Source organism: Amphibalanus amphitrite, unplaced genomic scaffold (genome assembly GCF_019059575.1).
Source record: "Amphibalanus amphitrite isolate SeventyFive unplaced genomic scaffold, NRLGWU_Aamphi_draft 000150F_arrow, whole genome shotgun sequence".
NCBI lineage: Eukaryota > Metazoa > Arthropoda > Thecostraca > Balanomorpha > Balanidae > Amphibalanus > Amphibalanus amphitrite.
In genome coordinates this window covers 625,365-648,778 of record NW_024881645.1, presented here as the reverse complement: position 1 = coordinate 648,778, position 23,414 = coordinate 625,365, and the positions used below count along the sequence as shown (strand labels likewise).

Sequence of the window (23,414 nt, the reverse complement as noted above, 5' to 3'; positions counted from 1 at the left end):
TTCGAAATTCTCCAACAGACCATAATTCCCGTCAACACAAGCCACCTTTCGAACCGACCGGGATATTGTCTTGCAAACTGCTAAATTATCCAGCGAGCCTTGTTGTCACAAGGGAACACTATAAATGTAGCATAGCATTGCGCTTCTGTTATTGAAGCACTAAGCTTGTCATAAATCAGATGGCATCGCGTCCCACCATGCAACATAGAGCTTAATGGCATTTCCGTCCAGACATCCTGTATTTCATTGCGAAGTCGCTTCAGTATTTTGCTACGGACACTATCACGCTCAGGTTCAACCCCGAACACAATCATTGGACAAGTGGCACGGAGCACGCACGAATGGCGGCCAATATAACTTGTTATGAAGCTCGAGTTCGGCTCGATGTAAATTTTGTTGACCGGTTCTCCTTTACCGTTTTTTATATTAAAGGCGGAAACGACAATAAAACGCATCAAAATTACAAACGATATTATCAAAAAAGCTGTGCCCGATTGAACACAGTAAAATGAAGACAACGAAAACCACAGCTTCGCGACTAATTCGAGGAGACTGCGATTCTGCGCCAACAAGTCTGACTAAAGACACTATAAATGGAGCACATACATGCCATTTCACGCTTCTCTTCACAAAATTGACCCATTGATGGTCTCAGTCCGGCAAACGTAGGACCAGCTCCACACAACAAATATCGCCTGCTCTGTTTAGCAACTGTCTCACCTTCAGTTTCTCACAAATACTAGGGTCAGGGGGCCATCCCACCGGTCCGTCTCCGGAGTTCGGGGCCCGTCCGACCCGACATTCACCCGATGTCAGCTCAGGTCAGGTCACTGCCTGCCGTCGGCTCTGCGCTGTTCCCGTTCCACCCGTCGCCGCTCGGCCGAGAGGTGCTGGAAATTCTGCAGCGCCAGCTCCAGCACCGGTCGCTTCACCGACGCGTTCTCAATGTAATCCTAAGGAGGGAAGGGAGAAATACGTCAGTTGGGTGCAAGAGGCAGTGAGGAAGAACGCCGGGACCCGTGGGCAAAGAATACAAAAGCAAAGCTACACTACAGTTTTTAGTAAGGTTTTGGGAAAATCGACAAAAGGGAAGAGTCTGGATCTGGAGGATCTGGATATGGCGTATGGTATAACAATACGTTTTGATAATGCCCTATGACACCACATTACATAATCGCGTGCCAGTACTGTTCGATTTATGGTTACAATGTTAATTAGGTAGCCGGACATCCGGATCCCGTTTTTGTGGCGAAGCCGTGGAAATGTCGGCAAAAGAAAATAAAGAAACTGTCGCAGGTCGTGGGAAAGAGCACATGTTGGTATCGGCACGCCCATTACTTGCTAATGGCATTGTCTGAGAAACTACGGCGCGGTATGCTGATTGAGGCTTGGCACGAAAATGTGTGCTACATTAATTTCAATTCGGTTATACTGCGAATTCGCCGTGGCACTTCAATGCAGTTATATTCATATTCGCCTCCGTAGGGAAACGACGAGCACCTAATATGAAATTCAACAAGCCTCACCATAACTTAGCGTGAAGTTCACAACAGAATGCGACGGCATGCTTCGCTCTAAATGTCAGACTCACCCGAATTATGTCCAGTTGGACTCCTTCAGAGTCCGAGTCCGAGGACGATGACTCAGACTCGGAGCCAGACTCGGACGATGACGAGTAGCCGTCTGATTGGCTGGATTCCTGCCTGGTGGGCGGAGCCTGATCGCTGATTGGCTCCGCCGATCGCAGTAACCGATACAGATGGATGAGTTTCACTGCTTGGTCCAACCTGGCAAAAGGCGAGTTAAACGTCAAATCGTAGCCGGTATTTGATAGGACGGTTCCCGATGTACAACAGTCTGGTTTCTGCAGATGTTCCGCCAGTCAGAGAAACGGGTATAATCTCAGAAACTTGAAATGAAAATGCATCTCGTATTTCATTTCGCAGCTAACGTGGAACACGATACATTGGTTAATCGAACAGCAGCGTCACATTCAGCCACTGGCCCACTAACACTGACAAATAAGAGCATTTGGTCACGAGCATTTGGATCATGTTCTGCTGATTGCATAGCAGTCCTTGCACCCTAAAAAGAAAAGTGTGCACATTCTTTATTTTACACCGGTACAACGTCTTAGGCTGACGTGAACATAATTCCTTGAACAAAAAAGGTCATCAATTAAAGCAAGATGACAGCAGAAGCACGGTCGAGGTCCAGCTCTTTGAAACCCAATCAGCGTCACGGACGCAATGGCTCAGCCACCGTGTGCTACGGCCCAAACTTTGATAAACTTCTGTTATCGACCGGAGCATTTCTCAGACGGCCGTCTCGCAAACTTTGTCACCGGTAGGTGGGGCAGTTCGGCTACTTTTCGGTCACAGACCCACGCTCCGGTTCAAGACCACAGTAAACGGTATGTGTCAATTCACTGAACAGAAATAGTGCCTTTATGATGGATAACGAGGGCTGCACGCCAAATGCTCATGAATGTAACATCCATTAGGCATTAGCGTCCAGCCTGCAACAAACTACGGCACGCCAACACTGGAGTTCTTACTCTGAATTCAAATATAAATTAGAACTGAGATGATAAAAAACACCAACCACGCATTCTGTAACAGACAAATCAGCGCCCCGAAATCTCTCATCCACTAACTTTTCAAGCTGGATGAAGTAGAGGAGAAGGTTGTCGATGCGCCTGTGCCAGGTCAGGTAGAAGGCCAGCGCACCAAAGTGCCGGGTGCTCTGCAGGCGCTCGTAGAGTCGGGCAGCGTCCACGTGGTCATAGGTGGCGCTGGTGACTCGGATATAGTCCGGGTCGTCGGGCTCGAACTGGACGCAGGCACGGTCCAGAACGGAGACGTACTCCTCTCGGTCCAGGCACTCCTGGAAGAGAGAACGCCGATCAGACAGACAGTTCAGCTAGAGTGAGCCCCTCTGTACAGCGAAAAAGACGGCTATGGGGTATAGTAGAAGTGATACATGATGCACCGGTTGCGTAACCGTTTCCTTCACGGAAACGTAATAATTGAATAACAATTACTGCAAGAATATGCCCCAAGCAGTTAACTGCACTTACTACTTTAACATATACGAATATAATGACTGGCGTACGAATTCGTCCACCATTTCAAAGGAGAGCTGCTTTGAAAACGCGGCCGTCAATGTTCAGCATCCGTAACGCACCGTCAGATGAGGCTCCTCGAACATTTTCGGCATGGTGACGGTGCGTCCGTCGACCGGCAGGAAGATCTGGTTGATGCGGCCCCGCTCATTCCAGTTGGCCGTCCGCAGCGTACCGTCCGGCTCTCGCACGGTGATCATCCGCTTCTGTAATGGCACGAGAGGCAATAGTGGTCAGAGACTGGTATGGGTGCATTTGTAGCACTAGAACAAACCGCTAAACGCCAACAGGCATAATTTGGAAAACGGCGATGATCCAAAATCGTCACGATCATTTTAAGAAAATCGGGAAACTTTGGATGACAAGGTTTAACGCTCCCATCAAAGCCGGACACGGTTCATTCCACTCAAGTGGTTTCAAACCTGTGGCTTCTCAGTTCTCGCTCACACCAGCTACAGAGTACCGCCGTAAAAAGTCTCGCACGGGCCGGGGTGACTCAAACTCGGGTCTCAGCACTCGGTTTTCGATGCTCTACCAACTGAGCTGCGGTAGGAGTACAGACCAGGTTAATTCTTTTCCGGAGAGCATAATGAAACTCGCCTAATTATATTTATAATAAACGGCCAATAAAATTTATTCGAAAAAAATGTGCAATCTGACACTCATAAGAAAATATTCGCTGATCTCCGCTGAATTCGAGTCTCACCCTATCGGATAGATCTGGCGAGATATCAATGCAGACCAGCTTGGAGTCGTGCAGCCCTTCTAGTCGCGGGTCTTTGGCCAGGACCCGTTCGATGGGTTTCCGAGGGCCCAGTACGGGCGGTACCTGGAGCTTCTCGCGGAGACGCTGCTCGATCCGACGGCGCTCCTGTTGGGAAAAGAAGTGGAAAGTGGTTAGAGGATACTGGAAGCTAAATAAGGAATATTATTGCTGAATGTTCATGACAAGAGTGATGAGTGAAAGTGGGTGCAGCTTAAGTCATCAAATGAAACTATGCTGGTAAATCCAGCACCTGATTATCCTCCTTTTCAAGTTGCACTTTCAAAATCACAAAGCACTTAAAAAAGAAAACCCTGAGCAGCAATGATCAAGGTTGACACAAGTTTTTAGGATGAAGCCCATTCAAAATAACACTAAAATGAAAATAGTTTCATACAAAATATTAAATCCAGCACAGGAAAGGACCTAAAAGAATGTCTGACCTTGTCAAGATCTTCATCAGTCATGAACACATACTGGGGAGCCTCTAGCTTCTGACCCAGCTTTCTGGGCTTGAAAACCAGATCATGTTGCCTGTCATTCAGCTGAAAAAGAAGTTCTTGGACTCTGCTGCTGAAGAAATACAGTGAAGGATCTCGGCTGGCTACCCCTGTGAACATAAAATGAAAGCTTATAAATATAAACCTTTAAACCTAAACCCTGTTAAATTATTATAAGTTAATAATGATTTCATAATTCAAAGCCTCTATCAAGCAGAGCTTGTTGTAGAAGCCCTAAAAACCGGTCCCATAGCTCAGTTCTTAGTGTTGGACTCCGCGTGGTGAAAGCACGCTTTCCCAGTTAAAACAGTCCAAGAATCAGAATGAGAGGTGTGAAACCTGATTTACAATTGTCGCAAACAGATTCTTCATTGTTATCTTAGTCCTCAAGTTACTGAAAACTACAACAAACGCCCCCACCACATTATTCAGTAAATTTGTATAACTACTTACCTTGACAATATTTTCGACAAAAATTATTGCCAACATGACTGAAGCTCAATAGCCTGCGAAATGCCATATCGTCTGCAAATATCCGGGTGGTTTACGTCCTTCCTTGTAAATTATGGCAGGGGCAAGGCTGGAAGACAATTATGCACAGAAAATTAAAAACAGTACCATGACGCATTAGCGTAAATATAATCCGCGAGAGTCCGAAAGCAAATCAAAACTCCAACGCTTCAGTGCACTTCAGTTCAACTTCCCTTGGCAACTTTAGTGTACACTTTTGGAGACGTATGCAGTGCGTCGTGTTTGCCCTCTTGCACAGGGAGTCGCCATCTTAGTCAGGAGCTATAATTATTATGTCTTTTTTAGGTTTTTATACTTTTAACAACCTAGAGGCCTTAATGATATCCAAAAAATAGGTATATGCCCAAAAATAGTCTTTTTATTTTAACAAAAAACAACAAAAAGATTTAGTGACTAAAAGATACGATGTTTAATAATTTCAAAAAATCGTGATGAAATTCGGTGGCGAGATTCAAAACAAACTTCTTGCGCTTTTGTGTTTTGGGTCTGCAATCTCACGGTTGGATATCCAAGTTGGATCTTGGTTGGATCAAGCCCATTTGTATCAGATTTCAATTAACGCGGGGGATTCAAAGTGCGTCCAGTTCAAGTTGCCTGAAGATTATTTAGATTTCTTCCTCTCTGAAAAGGTAATCCATTGAAAGGTAATCCCCTGCTATGCCAATGTCATGTTGTTGATGTTGATGTCTCAGTCTCAAGCTGTGTGAGGTGTCGGTAAATTACCAATAACAATTAGGTGGAAGGTGCCACTCGTTTCTGATTTAAATTTGAACTTGGCATCATGATCAGCTTCAGAAAATGTTTCAAATGATTGTAAGCATCATGTTCCCTCTTGCAACTCAATTTAACCAAAAATTTTATTGCATTTGTACATGCAGCCGATGCCAGCAGGTGAATTACCGGGACTGCAGTGTTGACAGATTTTAGGTGACTCTGACTCTGGCTTCCAAAAACCAACTGAGACTCAGACAATGGGCAGAACTGTAAACTGTCAACCCTAACCAGCCACAGCTCTAACTCTGACTTGGCAGACCTTTTTCATGCACTCATACCAATACAAAGCAGACAAACCACAGTTAATTCTTGCCCATCTCACAAACCCCTTCACTTTCGTAGAACATCATGCATGGTGTATGCCCACGGCCATGCCCTCGGTACCCTGTCCAAAGTCCAAAGTCACTTTGGTGATGTGTCTTTCACATAGAAACACCCCACTGTGACCAGTCTGCTTCTGGTTTGGTACCTGGTTTGCAAATTTTACATTAGTCGCGGTGCTTGCTCTACTGGTAAGCATCAGCCATCAGTATGTTGCATTTATTATGTTGATGCTTTTTTTCAAACTGAAAAGCTAGGCCCTTGGCCAGTTTATCTTGGTCTCTTATAGCAAAGCATTGTTTTCCAATAAATGTATTCATTGCTCAAAGTATCAAAAGACAATGGAATAAGTTATGGTCACACCCTTGGTCACACCTCACAGTGAATTCTACAATTCACATCTGAGTAAGTTTATGGAAATTTGAATATTTTGTCATTGTTTTCAGCACCATTCACAGGCCATCCCATGGCGACAGCGTGGCGCCAGGCAGCTGGCGAGGCCAGTGACAGCGAAGAGGACGTGGTGTTCATGGGCCCCGTGACCGATCGGGAACTGGAGATCAGCCGGCTGCTCAACGAGACCATCTGCCTCGCTGACGGCGACGCCAGGTGCGTCTATCGGGGATGGCTAATGGATAGATTGGGTCTGAACATTATGGTGTGCACTGCATGTAACGAACGATTTATCATAGTTTGCATAGTTTGACAGAATACGTTTTCGTTTTTGAATGGTCATGGGTGTGGTCATGCCTAGTTCTGCCATGCTTCTTCTGCGTGATCTTTAAACGTAAGAGTGCATGATGACGTTTTTGATGCGGCTAGAAGGGCCGTCTTGCTCAACAAAGAAGGGCCAGAGTATGTATTCAGGAAGCTGCAATATTAATAAGCAGACACAACTCGATCACGCTTTAATATCGACCATCTCAATATTCTATTGGTTTTACATAAAGGTGAAATAGCTCTTTTGTGCATGCCTGCAAACTAGAAAACCAAGCAAAGACGAATCTGAAGCAATGCTTTATCTTAGTCGCATTAGCACACGGGAATGTCTTTCTCATGGCATGTCTTTCTCATTTCCTCCACCACTAATCTCTTGTGTATTATCTGCGCAGTGACAGCGCCAACAACACGATGGCCGGCCTGGAGGGTGGTATGCGGGCCGTCACCCTGGAGGGAGCCCGCGAGTCGTTCACCATGGGCGAGCTGGAGCTGCCGACCTCCGCGGCCGGTACCAATCGGTGAGTGACGCCCGTGTGAGGGGAGGGAAACGATGAAGTTTGCGCGCGGGATGTACTGTATTTTCTATCTAGGTGATTGATGATCCAGTTGCTGTATCGATGTCACATTCTTCGAACAAGATTCATAGATTAAATAGTTAATAAAGATAAATGGATTAAGTAGATAGATTTAGTAAATAGGCTGATAGATTCATTATTCATAGATTCGTTGTTTTTGCTTATTGAACAGTTTCTTACCTTGAAAGGCAAGCATGATATCAGCTCAGCTTAATGGTCATTTCTGCTGTTCAGACTGGGTGTGCTGTTAGGAGACTCATGGGTGTATTTGGCTGCCTGTGACGCTAACCTTGCCATTTGTCCCCAGCTACCCGGTGACCAGCAGTCGCCTGGAGGAGTCGGCCGCGCCGCTGGCCTCTGCTGAGAACACGGGCGAGTCCCGCCACTGGGAGGAGCTGCCCTCTGAGCAGCCGCTCTCCTCCACCCGGCTGACGGGGGCCGAGCTGAGTCAGCAGTGGGAAGAGATGCCCTCTGAGAACCCGCTGCCGGAGCCGGCTGGTGAGAGCAGAGTCTGGGAGGAACTCCCCTCGGAGAACCCTCTGCCAGCGCCGGCACGTGGAGAGGAGAGTCAGCAATGGGAGGAGATGCCGACGGAGTGTCATGCTCCTTCCCCACGGAACGCGGAAGAGAGCCAGCAATGGGAAGAGATGCCGTCAGAATGTCCGGCTCCCTCGCCACGGAACGGAGAAGAGAGCCAGCAATGGGAGGAAATGCCCTCTGAGTGCCCCGCTCCCTCCTCGCCGACCGCAGAAGAGAGCCAGCAATGGGAGGAGATGCCGTCAGTAAACCATGCTCCCCGATCTCCTAGGGCGGAGAGGAGCCAGCACTGGGAGGAGATGCCCTCAGAGTGTCCCGTGTCTCCGCCGGACGCTGCCCAAGAGAGTGTCTGCGAGGATTTATCCGAGGAGCGGGAGCCTGCCGTGAACGGAAGCCTGTGGGTCACGCTGGCCTCGGAGGACGGAGCACAGGACGCGCCTGGTGGCGGGGCCAAGCGCCGCGAGACGGCCAGTGGTGCGCTGCTCGGAGCGCTCTGTGACGAACTGGCCGAGCCGGCCGCTGCGGCCCGCTCCCCGCGTGTGACCGTCACCGGCGCCACGCCGCGCGCCATCCGCTCGCCACCAGAGAGCTTCTCGTCCCCCGGCGGCGGCCTGCTGCAGGCGATGCACCGCCAACTCTCCTCGCCGAGCGCCGTCTCAGTGGCCACCTCTGTCGACTCGTACCACACCTGCTACGGCGGGAGGGCGGCGGACGACAGCCGGAGACTGACATCTGCGTCTACCCTCTCAGATATATCGATCACGCCCGCCGCACCACCCAACAGCACACTGGGAGCTGAGGCAGCGCAGGAGTCCGACAGTGAGGATGACTCGCGGCTGTACGAGTCGAGTGTGGAGGATCTTCCGGAGCCGGAGGCGGCAGCTGAGGCCTCTCGTGAGCCATCAGGAGGGATGGAACGGACGGCGGTGGTGGACGACGCGACCAGTGACGATCACAGCCGCTCGCCGTCGCTGGCCGGCCGGGACCGGGTCACCAGTCTGGCGTCGGAGAGCAGTTTAGCCGGCTCGTTTATGAGCGGTACATCTACAGGATCTGACATGAACGACACGCTGGAGATGATGGAGAAGCTGCTAGCCATGGAGGCGGAGGAGCGGCGCCTGGAGACGCTGCTGCAGAACCGGACGGCCGCGGGCGAGACCCTCCTCCACTCCAACAAGTCGGTGTCGGAGGTGGGCGACGCTGTGAGCGCTCCAACGGCGGCCACACCTCAGAGCAAGCCTCGATTAGCGGCAGCGGCAAGTGGGGTTACCCCGAGCCGGCCGGCGCCAGCTGAGGGCAAGAAGGCGACCCCCGCCTCGGTCACCCCCCGCGGCCGGGGCCGGCCTGCCGCGGTCACCCCTCGTCAGCAGATGGGGGCACCGTCCCCGGGCCGGCTGACTACACCGCGAGCCAAGGTGACGCCGTCCCCGGCCCGTTCTGCCGCCAAAGCCAGCCGCCTGAGGACGCCGACACCGGTGGCCAGGACGGCGACGGTGGCGTCACAGCCGACTACTCCGAGAACCAAACCTAACCTGAAGGTGAGCGAGGGCGCTGCGGTGCCGACAACGGCCGGCTTTCGCACGGTAATATAGGCGCTGCCCCGATCTTGCTCATTTTCCGGGATCATTCTGTAAAATGTCGCTGACTAACAGCTTTTCATAATTATTCTTATATTGAACTTTGTCCATAACATCTCGCTCCATTTCGGAATAATCACGGCTCCACTCTGTTCCTCCCACAGGACATCGTCAGCCCGGTAGCGCGCTACATCCACGACGGTCCCGAGCCCACCCTGGTGCAGAACCTGCGTCCCAAGAACCGCATGCTCAACAGCGTGGTGCCCCGGGCGCGGCCCACGCCGCAGAAGCTGGCACCGCTGGCGGAGGAGGCGTCCGCCGCGCCGTCACAGGACGAGGACAATGTACTGCGCGATCTGAACACCTCAATCACCTCGAACGCGTCCACGGCTTCGGCGGGCTCCTCGGCGGCAGGAGGCAGCAGGATACCGGTCAAGGTGAGCGAATGGAGATCATCTCTCACTAGATATGGTCGGGCTGAGGGAAATGTCTGTTGTGGGACTCGTTCAGATGATGTTTTCCTACTAAGCAAATTTCTATCGGTGATTGTGATAGATGCTTATTAGTCAATCAAAGTACGATGCGTTGATTGTGACATGCATGTGTGTTATGTTGTTTTCCTTTACAGTCGTGCCACCAGCCATGGCATAATTTTCAATTATAGTCGTCCTGATGATTTCAATAACTCTCGCATCTGTCATATTCCGACTTTACATATATAAGGGTCCTTAATGTCAAGATTTGCCTCATTGAGACTTGTCCTGTCCTAAAAATAGATTCTAGTTCAAATGTCTTATGCTCACAACCTTCGAACTCTGCACTGTGTCCAGCTTGGACGAAGAAGCTCAGCCTTTTTCCGACGACGTTTCGACGTCCCTTCCGGTCGGCTCGGCGACGCCGACTTTCCGCTCGGATTGTGCCGTACAACTAACGGGTCGGAGCCGGGCTCACGACCCGTGTTCGAGGAAACCTTCGCTCGCTGTCCCTCCCCTCGTGGTTGTAGCGCCGACAAACCCTAATCATCATTACGTGCTCTCATCGTCGGTCATTTTGTACCACGATACCAGCTACTCTGTCCTTCGTTCACCATTCATATTGTTAACTATCCTTACTTTTTGTTTACTAACCTTACTAGCCTCAGTTACTAATCGGGCGCATTGTTCCTCGCTCACAGATCATCTTGTGCCTCGATCAACTTGTTACTCGCTCACCGGTAATTAACCCGCGCCCTGCTGGGGGGGGTGTTTGAACACCCCCCCTTGTGGTTTTTCGCGAATATCTCAAAAACGGCGTCGCGGAGCGCCGCCGTTTTTGGTACACCTTATCATACATCAATTCTACACATGTTGTGAAAATTTCAGACCAAGGTCATTCAAGGTCAGGTCACCAGGTCACTTGAAGTGACCTCACCTCATAAAAAGTTTCAATGTCTGTCATAGCTACACCGAGTGACCGATCGCTTTGAAACTTTCAGCGATTGCTAAGAGCAATAGCATGTACAAAATGTATATCTCAGAATTTTGATATCGATGACCTAAGGTCAGGTCAATTTTGCGACCTCCCCATTTTAAGTCAATGGGAGAAAATTGAAATGCGCCTCTTTTGGACGAAAGACATTATAAACACTCCCAAACACTGAATTACAAGTGGTTTATACACACTGAACATGAAAATGGTGTCCGTGACCCCTGTTTATGGCCTGAGGTCATCTTAGGTCACGAATGGTATCTAACAGTTTTTCGCAAATAACTTTTGATAGAGGCATGCTAGAGCAATGAAAACGCCTTAGATGTGTTCAGCTCGACGATACGGATCGACTGATATGCAACATGACCCTTTCCGGTCAGGTCATGACCTTGACCTGAGGTCAAATTTTCAAGTTGACCTTTCAAGGTCAAGTTATAGTTCATTCGATGCGTCTTGACGAGAGGAACACGATGCCGGTAAAAGTAAGCTCGTACATGGCTTGGGTCAAAAGTTATTGCAGAAAAACTGTTTCCGAAAAAATCGGCTATTTTTGCAGTTTTTGCCCCCTGCAGGCAAAACCGTTGACGTTAGGTCAAATCTGAGAGAATTACTCAGAAAGGACGTTAATAGGGCTATCGAATGCGCTTTTCCGCGGCGCTGTAGCTCTATTGGTTCCCGAGTTATGCGTTGGCTTCTTGGAAATTGTCGACATTCGACCTGGAAATCGGCGAAATTTTGCCTTCAATGACCTCTGGTGACCTGACCTTTGACCTGACCAAAAAATTGACCGAAGTGATTTCCTCATTATTTTTGACGCTCTTTCGAACGCCGCCTTCTGCGTATCGCTACGTGGCCCAGGAGCCGAGTTAGAAGGGGGGGTGTTCAAACACCCCCCCCCCCCAGCAGGGCGTGGAAATCCAGGACCCCCAGCTGGGCGCGGGTTAAAGCGTTCCTCGCTCACCCGGTCGTACCTTTCCTCACTCGCCGCCCGCCGGATATACCGATCAGTCGACAGGCGGTTCCAGACGGTGTCGGCTGTCTGACGCGGTTACAGATTACTCCAACACCGCTGACCTGTCAGGAATGCCGTACCGCTGTCCCAACCGGCAGGTGGGGCGGGGATCGGTCCTGGGTGGGAAATGTCGGATTCAAACGATTCCCACTGAGGTTAGGAGGCTGCGCCGGCTCATTTTCACAAACATTAGCGCGTTTCACGGGTGGAGGGACTCCAATGGCGGCCATGAATATGGACGTGGGCGGCGGCGGAGCGGCGCGGTACGGGCAGCGGGTAATGGCGCGCGCCGGGCGGCCGCCGCCGGCTGTGACGTGCTCGGTTCATCCCTGGATTCCCTCTCTGTGACCCCCGGCTGGCGCCGCCCGGTCCGGTCCAGTCCGGATCGAACTGACGTCACGCGGCCGGCTGTGTTTTCCGAGAGTGACCCTGGGTGGTCTCCTGAATCGCCCCGCTTCTTCGTTCATTTCGAGTGGAGCGATGGTGAAGGCTGTTTTGCGTTTTCATGTCTACTGTTTATTGTTTAGCATCATAACTTTGTGCTTGAGCATCTTCTTATAAAATAAATATTCTCTATTAGCTATCTTCAGTTAGCTATGAACTCAGCGTTCTGCTTATAGGTATTGAAACATAGATAGAGAGCAAGATAGAATAATTCACTTTTTCACATTTTCTCTCAAGATATGTGTATGCATGTGGAAAAGATGACCTTGTTTCTTATCGTCTGGATCTGGCGGCAGACCCATCTCCTCGCCTCGCTTCTGAGGCAATCTCGCGGTGGTCGTGTAATTGCATCAGTTGGTGCATTTACCAACATGTCCTTGTGAGAGACAGCCATTTTACGTCGCTGTCGGCGGTCGCCGCAGGGTCGATAGCCGGACTCGCGTGTAGCTCGGCCCTGTGTCTCGCTGACTGTCTGTATCTATCTCCCTATATATCTATGTCTCTGTCTGTGTTTCTCTGTCTCTCTCTCTCTCTCTCTCTCTCTCTCTCTCTCTCTCTCTCTCTCTCTCTCTCTCTCTCTCTCTCTCTCTCTCTCCACATCTCCCTCCTCTGCTTCGTCATGTGCCGTCTATGTCCGTTTCTCCTTCTCCCTCTATATCCCTCCCTCTCTCTCCTTCTTCCTCTCTCTCGTCACGTCCGCGGCGCCTCGCTCTGTGTGGCCGCTGTCCGGTCGCCGCTGGCCACTTCAGCCTCCCTGGATTAGCGGCCCGTAATGAGCCCCTCGGGACGTCCAGCGCCGGGCGACGTGTCCGTCATCCCCGCAGCCTCGTCCCGTACGACAGCCACGCCCGATGATGACGACTCGTGCTGTATTTTTGACGTGTTGTTCGCCACAGTTGTTCGTCTCTTACGTAGACAGAGGTCGCTCGCTGTTATAACGCGGCTTTTCACTTAAGCCGTTGGCGAGTTTTTTATTGTAGTTAAGCGGTTACTTGTCCCTGACATTGTCTGGCGTTACGCGCTGGCCTCTGAAGTTGTCTGGCGTTGTCGACTGCCGCTACTCGCTCGCTTCTGCCGTTGTCGGGCGCTGCTAGCTTCGTTTACTCGCTCGCTTTTCCCGTTGTCGAGCGTTGTTAGCTCCCTTTACTCGCTCTCCTCTGTCGTCTGGCATTGTCGACTGTCGTTACTTCCCTCTGCTGCCAGCTGCCGTTGTATGCTATGCTACCGCTCACCACGATCGCTGTGTCCGTCGTACGGTATAGTTCGGAGCTGTGAGCTGAACAAAGGCTCACGATGCACTCCGACAGGTCAAAGGAGGGCCGAACTTGAACTGCGCTCTATGTTACAAAGCCCGGGTGCGGAACGATGGACGGTACAAAGCCGAGGCGGCAGCACGTGCCTGGAACAACGGGAAGTTTCGTAGCCGCGAACAGCTGCCTGTGCCGCTGTATCCTGGTTTTAGGTGTGTCCTTTAATTGATTTTTGTTTTATATCGCTTTTAGATTTGAGAGCTGACACCGGTTAAGTCTGGTTTGACCAGGCGACATCACTTTGTTCTCCATTTTTATTTCCAGACATGCACCAATCGTTCGCATTACCCGACTACCACCATGATACAGCGCACTCACATGAGTCCACCCCATGCAAATGCCTTTCTGTGAGCATGGGTCGTCCAAATCAGGCCGTCTGTCAGCCGGTGCCGCGGGCCGTTTGGTGGGGTCGCCCCCATGAGCGGCCGTTCTGGGACCCCGCTGATGGGTGGCTACGGCGGCCGGCACCGCGCGGCCTGACCCCTGACCTTTGGCCGGCCGGGACGCCGCCCAAACTGTGACACGAGCCGCCAGACGCTCTGTGGACACTGGACACCGGCCGTCTGCCCCACCCGGTGGGGTCGGCCGCCTGGGGAGGGGGTCGGGCGGAATCTGAGGCGCCGCGGTCTCTGTGTGTGTCTGGGGGGGGGGGGGGAGGGGGATTGATCGTATCTGTATCGCGGCAGTAAGATGACACCGGGCAGGGGCTGGGTGACGTGCTGCCGCTGTCGTCAGCTTAGACAGTCAGGGTAGTGTTGTATTCTGGGCCAGTCCGGCGTCAGTGCTTTGTGACCTGAATCGGTCCGGCGATTCAGTGTTTTGTAGCCTGGATGGGTCAAGCCAGCACGGGTGAAATTTAGTGTTCAGTGATGAAGACCCACATTGAATGTAATAATGGTTCAATGAGCTCTAGGACATGGACGATGAGGCATGTCAGCGGCCAATTTGTCAGAGAGCCTTTCAAATATTTAAGGGGCTTCAATTAATCCTCATGAAATGTAACGTTAAGTAATTTAGCGTGCTTTCATAGCCTACATCGCGACGCTCGATGGCTAGATTGCCCATGGGTGCTTCAGGTTCCTGCCAAACTACTTGTCCTGCCATTTTTATTAAATGCGTCCCATGCTATCGATCGAATTCTAGACTATGGTCCTCAATCGCTTACCCTTCCATACACCCCGTTTGCCATTGTGCCCCGCTGACCTAGAGGAAGAAAAACGCGGCCTCTATTCAGCGCTCCAATGCGGCTCTGGCCCTCGACTTAGCGACGGTAAGGATTATTTCGTTGGGCAGGTGCGAGGTTCACTTGACCGGTCACGGCATAGCAACGCCACACAGCTCTGTCCAGTAAGATGCGCTTCATAAGTCGGGATGATATGTTTGCCTGGTTTTCGGAGTGGATGTGACAGAACATTTCATTGGCGTTAATAGATCGAAGAATGGTGTAGTTAGCGATCATTGCAGTTGCCGGGTTTTTATTTGGACTGTCGGCTGTAAAAGATAGCCCGAGATGGATCGAATGGTGGTTATCAATAGACGCTTCTCTATCACTGGAAAAGGCTTGAAGCTGGGTCTAGTATCTGGGAGTTTGTCACTGCAAGGGTTATGATACTTTCGGCAATCGTTTCTCCTGCCCTCAGCATACTACGCTCACTGTCCTGACTTCCAGGACAAGTAAGGTGTGCCTAGTCATTGGCGTCATTTCTTTTGTTTAGGTCGCTCACCAGCCACCATCTATCCTGCGTTCGATCGTTCACGGAACCCACGTCCACCTGCCCCGGGTCCCTGCTGCGGGTTGTTTACAGCGGCCGCTGGTGTCTGTGCGTGTGTGCCTCGGTCGGCGTGTCAGCTGCGCGCCGTGTCGTTACGACCCGCCGGTCCGCGCCGGGGACCGGGCCGTGTGATCACAGACTGTCACGGCCTCGGGCGGGTCTGGTTCGTCGGCGGAGACCGCGACAGTCGCGCCGTCGCCGGGTGTTACGCACATCGGAGGAGGGAGAGAAAAGGAGAGGGAGGGAACTCGGCTGCCAGAGCAGTGTCCGCCTGTGTGGAATATGGTTTCAGGGGTCGGTTAGTCGTCCACCTTCCATCGCCGCTCCGGTAGGCCGCAATCCACCGCCTCAGGTCATCATCATTTTTCTACAAACAGTTCTCTTCTCTCGCTGTTCCCTGTCCGTCTATCATTCAGTACAGCTGTGGTCACCCTACAGCCCTCGGCCTCCTACCCTCCGATAACCCCGCCGCCTACTTTTCTCTCCTCTTCTCTCCTCTCTCTCTCTCTCTCTCTCTCTCTCTCTCTCTCTCTCTCTCTCTCTCTCTCTCTCTCTCTCTCTATCTCCTCTTCTCTCCTTTTCTCCCCTCTCCTCTCCTCTCCTCCGTCCACCGTTCAGCACATCTGCGGTCACCGGCTGTCGCCAGTCGCCCCCGTGACCTCCCGATGACCTACCGCCGACTCCGGGTGACGACCGAATCCCGTCCCTGAGCCGGACAGCTTCTCTGACGAACCGGCCGGCCGTAAAGAGAGCGGCACGGGCACTGCTCGGCTGTCGGCACGATCTGAGGCGTTGTAACCGTGTCCCGTCACGGGCAGTCTTCACGGATTGTGTCAAAGTCGGTTGGTGACGCCGAGGGTACCGAGGACATGCTTGGGAGAATGTGGGTGTCAATGGTTTGCGGAGTTTCAAGTAGGGCCAAGACATGCATGCTACGTAAGTTACGAAAATAAAACTATTTGTTATCTCTTGCTTTTCATTGCGTTTCTTCTCCTGCCTTACTTCGAGGATTGAGACACTATCATAGAAGATGCCCGTTATCCCAAACTGACAGTGGTGGCTGAATCATTGGTGTTTCGTACACAACTGGGGTTTTTGACCCTCATACGACCATGATAGGTCGACAATCGACTGATGACGTCATTTCTGCCGTCTCGCTGAGTTCTGCTATCAGCTGAAAGCATTGCAAACTTTTAAACTATCAGCAACTTGCCAGACCGGACCGTTATCTATCTAATGCACCAGAAACAGAAGATTCGTCCATTGAAACGGTGACTTCGTGGCCTGCAGCTCCTCTGTAATCCGTTAATAGCTCCGTCTGTGACCCGTCCGTGCCCCCCCCCCTCGATACTGACCTTTCACCACCCTGAGCCTCTCCTTCTGAGTTCTGACCGGTCGGCAGCTCCGTCCTCAACCCGACAGCAGCTCTGTCTCTGACTCGTCCACAGCCCTCCCCACTCACATATTTTTGACAGCGCTCTTTCCAGTCCTTCCCCTTTCCCCCTTCTGACCCGTCCGCAGCTTCGTTTCTAACCGGTTTGCAACCCACCACTGACCATCCCTTGCCATCCGTTTCAGGTGTCCGCACTGCAGCTCTGCTAAACCCGTCCCCAAGCTCTGCTTAACCTGTCCGCACCCCACCACTGACCAGTGACCGTCCCTTGTCGTTCGTTACAGGTGTCCCGCTCGGCCGCCGACCAGGAGAATCAGCCGCCGGCGGCGTCGCTGCCCAAAGTGTCCTACAAGACCTCGGGAAATCTGGTCATGGTGAGTGCCTCTCGGCCTGCCCATTCCAGTCCACGACTCACGTGCAGTGCCAGATCCGCACCGGGGACGGCTTTGGGAAAGTGGATTGAATAGTTGCCACGTTACTTGCATGTGTTGTGCAGAGAATGGCATGAAGCTTCTTGGCTAAGCTATTGCAGTTTTTAAATTACTGTAAGCTGTCAATTCAAATTTGAAGCAACGACATCTCATAAGGCGAATTGACTAAGTATCAGTTGCTGCGCAACTGTCAATCAGACTGGGAGCGGCCCTGATTCTGTGTCACAGACACCCATAGGCTGATTGTACCGTGTGGATGACGGTTACAAACATCATTACTGCTCAGTCTGACGGGATCAACGCCATTTGTCTGATTGGGCGCGGCCGGCGACACTGGTGCCGCGGACTGTTTACCTCAATCACAGTAGAGTTCACAATACTGGCCTTTGAACTCCAACGACCCTGTACCGAGCGATCCAAGTTCAGGAAGATCAGATCAGTAGGCTGAGTTTGAGGGGATTAACCCTCGGTCCGATTTTGGGAAGATCAAATCTCTGTTCACCAGTGATCAATGCAGTCAGGACGCTCCCCCTCCCCCAAGGATCGTCAGCTCTTTAGCGCCGGGCCGCAATGCCGCGTCCCGCGTCGTTCTGCGACGGACAGAACTGGCGGGGGTGGTCCTCGGTTCATTCCATTAGAGTTGCCAACTGCGGACGGCCTCTTGTGATCGGCCGGCTCGGGTCACTCTTGGCCGTTCAATGACGGGTGGCGGCCGTCCAGAGTCGCGTCTTCTTTGTTCAACTCGCGGTCGAAAACTTGTGAGCAGCGAGATTAGCTCTAACTGCGAGCGCAGTTCGTGGGCTTCTAAAAGGGTGATGTTATATTGATTATATAAATAATGAAATAAAGCTACACTGCAGTGACGTAGGGAGTTTTGCATGGTGTTCATTTTGCTATTTTTAGTTAATCGGAGCCATTTTTGCTACTCATCTGGAAATGCCAGTAGCTATTAGCTGGTTATAACCGCACTTCTTTAATTAATTCCTGCACTATCTTCTTTATGATTTCCAGTCGCTATCATTTAACGATCGCCCTTTATTCGTGGTGGTCTGCGGTTTACGACGGTCAATTAACTCCCTCGCTCAAGAAATCTCCCATCTCTATTCCCCTGTCATGCTGTCGTCTGACCGTGGGCGTGGGCCCGGACCGCCCGGACCGCTGATGCCGCTGCGATCGGTGCTTGTTTGCGTATTAGGGCCGGCCGGCGCTCTGTCGCACGGTAGCGTGTCGGGCCAGGTCAGCAGCGCCGCGTCGGCCAGCTCAGCGCGTCCGGCGACGGCGCGTGACCGCCGCGCCGCGCCGCTGACGGCGACGACGATACCACCTCTGTCGGGGAGAGAGAGAGAGAGAGAGAGAGAGAGAGAGAGAGAGAGAGAGAGAGAGAGAGAGAGAGAGAGAGGAGGCGGACAACACGGGGGTGTTTTAGGGTGGATGTGGGCTGACTGGTATCGGTATCATCACTACTCGCAAGTCTTTGAGTGCTTTAGCGGCTGTAGCAAGGTCTCCATCTGCGCCTTATCCTTTGCGCGTCACTCTATCTGTTGCCCCCTATAAGCCACCATATTACCATATTATTGCAGTGTCGACTGTGGACATGGACCGAACAAATTGAAATGTCTAGAGTCAAACCCCTTTGGTGATTCTGTGGGTGTCTTTTGTTGACAAGAAGCGGGGATGATGATTCTGTGCTACGCGGTCGCTGACATCCCATGAATGACATCATTTATTTGAAAAAGCGTACACGTAATCCGCGCTCTAAATTTTACGAATGAAGGCACATGTCACGATATTTTTGTGGTCTGACGCAAACAGCGTCATGAAATAAATAGTAACGGCACATGAGAATGAGCGGCGCTATTGCTCACCGCTGTCTGTCCGTCGTATCCACGATACCGTTGATTTGTGTGACTCGGAACCGAGCGCCGGCGCTCGCTCGGTTGTTATTTATTGTGCTGCCGTCGCCGGGCAGTGCTACAACGGTCGCTGGCGGCTGGTGAGAACCACTCCGTCGCGCGCGGCACCGCCACTCCTGGCACGGTGTACCCCGTCCTGGCAGAGCCCGTGTCTCTGCGTGTCACGACTAATGAGACGATAATCCGTGACGTAGATCGTGACATCCCCTAACACGACTGTCGACTAGTGAGTTTTGCGACGCATCTAACAGGACAGATCGTGACACAGCTGATAATGCAGTTGGTGTCAGCTCATGACAGAATCGTGACAGTGCATGTTGTAGGTGTCACCATGTGATAGTTCGTGACACCTGACATGACACACCTCATGGCGCCTGACAAACTTCATGAGAGAACTCATGACAAAGCTCACGACACAGCTCATGACATAGTCTGTGTCACACAGCTTGACACAGGTCGTGACACGGCTCATGACAAGGGGTCATGCACGGGTGGCCCATCTGCGAGTCGCCCCCTCCCTGTCGCCGTTGTGCGTGCTGGCGGGCTATTAGCAGCGCGTCTCATTAGCCGGCGCCGCTGGCCGCCGGTGCGTGGGGACCCGGGGACGGAGCTGTCGCGACCGGTCGTCACGGACCTCGAGACGAGTGGACATGACGACATAAAGACGAGCTACGGACCTCTGTAGACAAGTAGACGTAAAGATATGAAGGCGAACGACGGACCTTCAGACGGGTCGACATGAGAGCATAAAAACAAGCGACGGATCTCAAGACGGGTAAACGCGTCTCTGGTCCGTGAAAACGAAAGGCGGGCCTCTAGACGAGTAGACGTGAAAACATGAAGACGAACGACGGGTCTCTAAGACTGGTATTTGTGCGCTGCGTGATCCGAGGAGACGGATGTTTTCGGAGGGGTTTCGAGCGCCGCAGAGGCTCGACAGCCAGGAGACGCTGCTTGCTCAAAGAGTTTTATCCGCTTTCTACGGTTCCGGCTGAGCTGAAATGCTCCGTTTGGGTGCCTGAGCCGTATGATGGAAACGGAAGAAATTTGTTGTTACTTTGGTTGCGATTTGCCAGACTGGCTCGTGGGCTTACAAGATACGTTTGAAGTGCGGAATTGAACTTATGCGGAATACTTGTATCACCCATCGCCGGAAGGTTTGCCAGAAAATGCTTGAAGGAAAAGCCCCGTGAGTTCTGACCGAAGAACGCTATGAATACCAATATCGGTATGAAAATCAATCAGACTGAGCTCCGGACGGCAGCTGAGCCGGGCCGTGGCGTCAATAGAGGCGTTGGCCGCCGCTCGGTCTGAACTAGCCGGCGGCTGCGACCGACCCGACTCCGGGAACTAGTGAAGGTATTGCGCAGCGTCTCCATGCTGGCACCTCGCTAACAAATACAGCTCCTGGGGGACGGTCCGCCATTGTGAGAGAAGTACTCGTACTAGATCTGCGGAGATGGAACTTCTGTGTGGAGGTTCGCACATTGACGTGTCGATTTATACACCAGCACTAGACGGCTCATTTTGGTAATCGGTTGAGTGGGTCATGTCCGACTTTGGTGATCCTGACTGCACGGTTACGAGTGGTGACGTTCTTTGGGGTTGATAGGTCAGTGACGTTGTGTCTTACCTCTACGTCCTATCCACTGTGCCAATTTATGTTCCGACTAAGAGCAGCGGATGGACACGCCGACACTCATGTCCTCGACGGGGGGGTTGGCAGACCCGCCGTCGCTGTCCCCGACGGGCTCGGCGGTCGGTCGGTCGGCAAGTCGGATTCGATTAGCTGATCTCATCAGTGTGGGGAACGCTCGACGGTCGGCGGCGGCGGTCATAGTCACGCCTCCCGTCCCGCCCCGACGCCGTCGACGCCACAGTGTCGATCCCCGGCCAGGGACTAACTGAGGACTCTGGCGTCGGACCATGGCTCGGACTCTGGATACTGCAAGTCCAGTGTCACCCCGGGGCCGTCTCGCGAAGGGGAGGAAGGAGAGGGATTGTTTTCACTGCCGAACGGTGGTTCGAACTAGCGAGGCCTGGTCGAGTGGCTGATAAATTGGTCCGGTGTGACCGCTGATTGGTTTCACCTCGATGAGGTACGGCCAGGGGCAACAACGGAATGTTATGGAACAGCGTGTAGCTTGGTGAACTATGTTCTGTCACCTGGCTGTTTTTTTCACATATTTGGTTATCAATTTTATGAGGCGTAACTATGTTCGTGAGGTCCACCTAGACATATTTTGTGTTGTATCTGTATATTGACCCATGCGCTTTTCATCGTATAGTGTACTTGATTCATACCAACTGTCTCTTCAAATCTGGCGTATCCGGACGGCTATGTAACTCGTTGTCTTTCTCATGCCCCGCAGGACAAGACGGCGTGGAACAAACTGGTTCGTAAGAACACGGCCGAGAATCGCAAGGCCGGGCGGTTCCTGCCCAACCCGTCTCCGGTTATTGCTGTCAAACACACAGGTAAGGTGATGGATATTTTGTCATCGGCTGGTCGCAGCGGACAGCCTCACTAGGGATGACCAGTCGCGAGGGCCGCTACCTGATTATGGGGAGGCGTTGTGGGCACTGTGGTTCTGTTTGAATGAGGCAAACTGGCAGCTACTAACTGATAGAACCCGCCGTGCGTTTTTTACGAGCCTCTTCATCAGTTGTTATGTTCAGTACTGCACAGCATATTTCTGCGGAGTGATGCATGGAAATTTCGTGCGTTTCTTTTAGAAAACTTTTTGAATTAGGTGGTAGCGTATGTCTGATATAATGAGCTATAGAATCAGAAAACTGAGATGGATCTTCTACAATGCGTTTTTGTGTTGTCTTATATCACGCCTTGCTACACTCATCGATCTGACCCATCCCTTCTCTGTTCGCAGGCCACAAGAGTGTCGCCTCCCGGCGAGTCCGCTGGAATGACGAATTCTCTGTGCCAGACATGGCTGTGCGGGTGCGTCCGATGCGCCGCTCTGTCAGCGATTGCGATATGACCCAGAGCTCGGACGCCTCGTACATGGAGGTGAGCGTCTGCGAGGTCCGCAGCGCGCGGCCCGCCGTGGTCCGGCACTAGTGCGCGGAGGAGGGAGAGTGACCGTAAAGGGGGCGAAGGTGGCTCCGAGAGAGTGAGCGGGGTCTGAGAAGGTCTGGTGGTGCGCATTGCAAGCTGCAACGGCGGTCAGCAGTGGTATTGATGTAATTTGTGCGTTGGTACCTATCGAGGGATGAAACAATGGCCGATTAATGTTGAAAGATACTTTGAGCTCAGCTGTGAGCAATGAAACGGGAAGTTCGCTTCATTCGAAATTTAATGAAGAGCATCCGTAAAACATCTTTGAAACACTCTACCTGTGTTCCTTCATAGTTTGATTTCAACGTTGTCAGAATGTTCGCACCAAAGTCTTCGTACGTCGGTTTCCTGTACTTATTTGTTTGGTAATGCCTGAAAGCATGACGTCAATGATTCGGGTCCACCTCAAGATGAAGTGTGAGATAAGCTTCTGCGATAGCTGCATTTAACGTCGCTTCGCACCGCCGTAACCATTATCGGCTAGTGTTGTAACTTGTAGCGGTGCCATAGACTACCGTACCGTCTTCAGTGTCTCTTGTATAGTCTTCCACGCCTGTCCTGTTGCCATTAACCAGATACAGCGCTCCTTGTAGCTCGAACATCTAAATGGCCGAGCCGCTAGACCAAGCTGTGAGAGCGACCGTGCCGGAAATAGCCCGAGCTAAATCATGCTCGGCTGTTTTTATGACTAGCCCTGTTGTCACATTGTTGTCAGCCTGTTATTTTAAGGACACAATAAATCTTGTGAATGCTCACGATTTTTAGACAATCTTCATTCTGTGTTTTATCCTACCATGACAATGATTTGATATTTAATGGTCTAGGTAATAAAATATCATTTTCATATGTTTCACCTGTTCAGAAACTTGAAGATAAAACGTTTAGAGGTGTGTGGTTGTGCTCTCCAAAACGAGACCATCGCAACACCTGAAGATCACTTGTGCTTCTAATTTTACCGGATATAACTCATGCCGGGATCTAGGGATTAGGACACGCCTCGTACAGCGTGCTTAGAATTTCTCTCTTGGTTTTACCCACAGTCTCTAACAAATTCGCGCTCAAAGCCTGACTTACAGCAGAATTGTTCTTCGCCTGGTCGCTTCTGATTGTCTTTCACGCCGTAAAGCAACGCCCTGTGAGCTGTGGTCCGACGGCTCCCAATCTCCCAGCCTTA

The 23,414-nt window shown here is 51.7% G+C and overlaps 2 protein-coding genes across 3 annotated transcripts; one reads left to right on the top strand and one right to left on the bottom strand.

The window, feature by feature from the left end:
- Window positions 1–215: 215 nt before the first annotated feature.
- Window positions 216–5,105, bottom strand: LOC122382917 (28S ribosomal protein S22, mitochondrial-like). Its single transcript, XM_043368861.1, has 7 exons — window positions 4,841–5,105; window positions 4,331–4,497; window positions 3,831–3,995; window positions 3,187–3,330; window positions 2,657–2,886; window positions 1,592–1,787; window positions 216–953 (listed from the first exon to the last, which is right to left on the bottom strand). Exons 1-7 carry the CDS (start codon window positions 4,905–4,907, stop codon window positions 828–830), a joined length of 1,095 nt encoding a protein of 364 aa, XP_043224796.1. The 5' UTR covers window positions 4,908–5,105; the 3' UTR covers window positions 216–827.
- A 253-nt stretch (window positions 5,106–5,358) lies between these two features.
- On the top strand, window positions 5,359–22,993 carry LOC122382914 (endochitinase A-like). 2 transcript variants are annotated; one of them, XM_043368858.1, is made up of 9 exons: window positions 5,389–5,547; window positions 6,460–6,622; window positions 7,126–7,251; window positions 7,616–8,015; window positions 8,142–9,383; window positions 9,587–9,859; window positions 17,105–17,194; window positions 21,537–21,642; window positions 22,053–22,993. In XM_043368858.1, exons 2-9 carry the CDS (start codon window positions 6,480–6,482, stop codon window positions 22,241–22,243), a joined length of 2,571 nt encoding a protein of 856 aa, XP_043224793.1. In that variant the 5' UTR covers window positions 5,389–5,547; window positions 6,460–6,479; the 3' UTR covers window positions 22,244–22,993. The 2 variants fall into 2 exon arrangements, with proteins under 2 accessions (XP_043224792.1, XP_043224793.1); XM_043368857.1 differs by having other exon boundaries at window positions 5,359–5,547; window positions 7,616–9,383.
- The last annotated feature ends 421 nt before the right edge of the window (window positions 22,994–23,414 follow it).

What these genes read in the sequence shown, in the direction of transcription:
- LOC122382914 (XM_043368857.1), top strand. Translation starts at nt 6,480, where the DNA reads ATGGCGACAGCGTGGCGCCAGGCAGCTGGCGAGGCCAGTGACAGCGAA. An exon ending in CTCGCTGACGGCGACGCCAG is followed by an intron (nt 6,623 to 7,125) that starts GTGCGTCTATCG and finishes TTATCTGCGCAG; the next exon opens with TGACAGCGCCAACAACACGA. An exon ending in GCAGCAGGATACCGGTCAAG is followed by an intron (nt 9,860 to 17,104) that starts GTGAGCGAATGG and finishes CGTTCGTTACAG; the next exon opens with GTGTCCCGCTCGGCCGCCGA.
- LOC122382917 (XM_043368861.1), bottom strand. Translation starts at nt 4,907, where the DNA reads ATGGCATTTCGCAGGCTATTGAGCTTCAGTCATGTTGGCAATAATTTT. An exon ending in CTGATGAAGATCTTGACAAG is followed by an intron (nt 3,996 to 4,330) that starts GTCAGACATTCT and finishes TTTTCCCAACAG; the next exon opens with GAGCGCCGTCGGATCGAGCA. An exon ending in TCGAGGAGCCTCATCTGACG is followed by an intron (nt 2,887 to 3,186) that starts GTGCGTTACGGA and finishes TCTCTCTTCCAG; the next exon opens with GAGTGCCTGGACCGAGAGGA.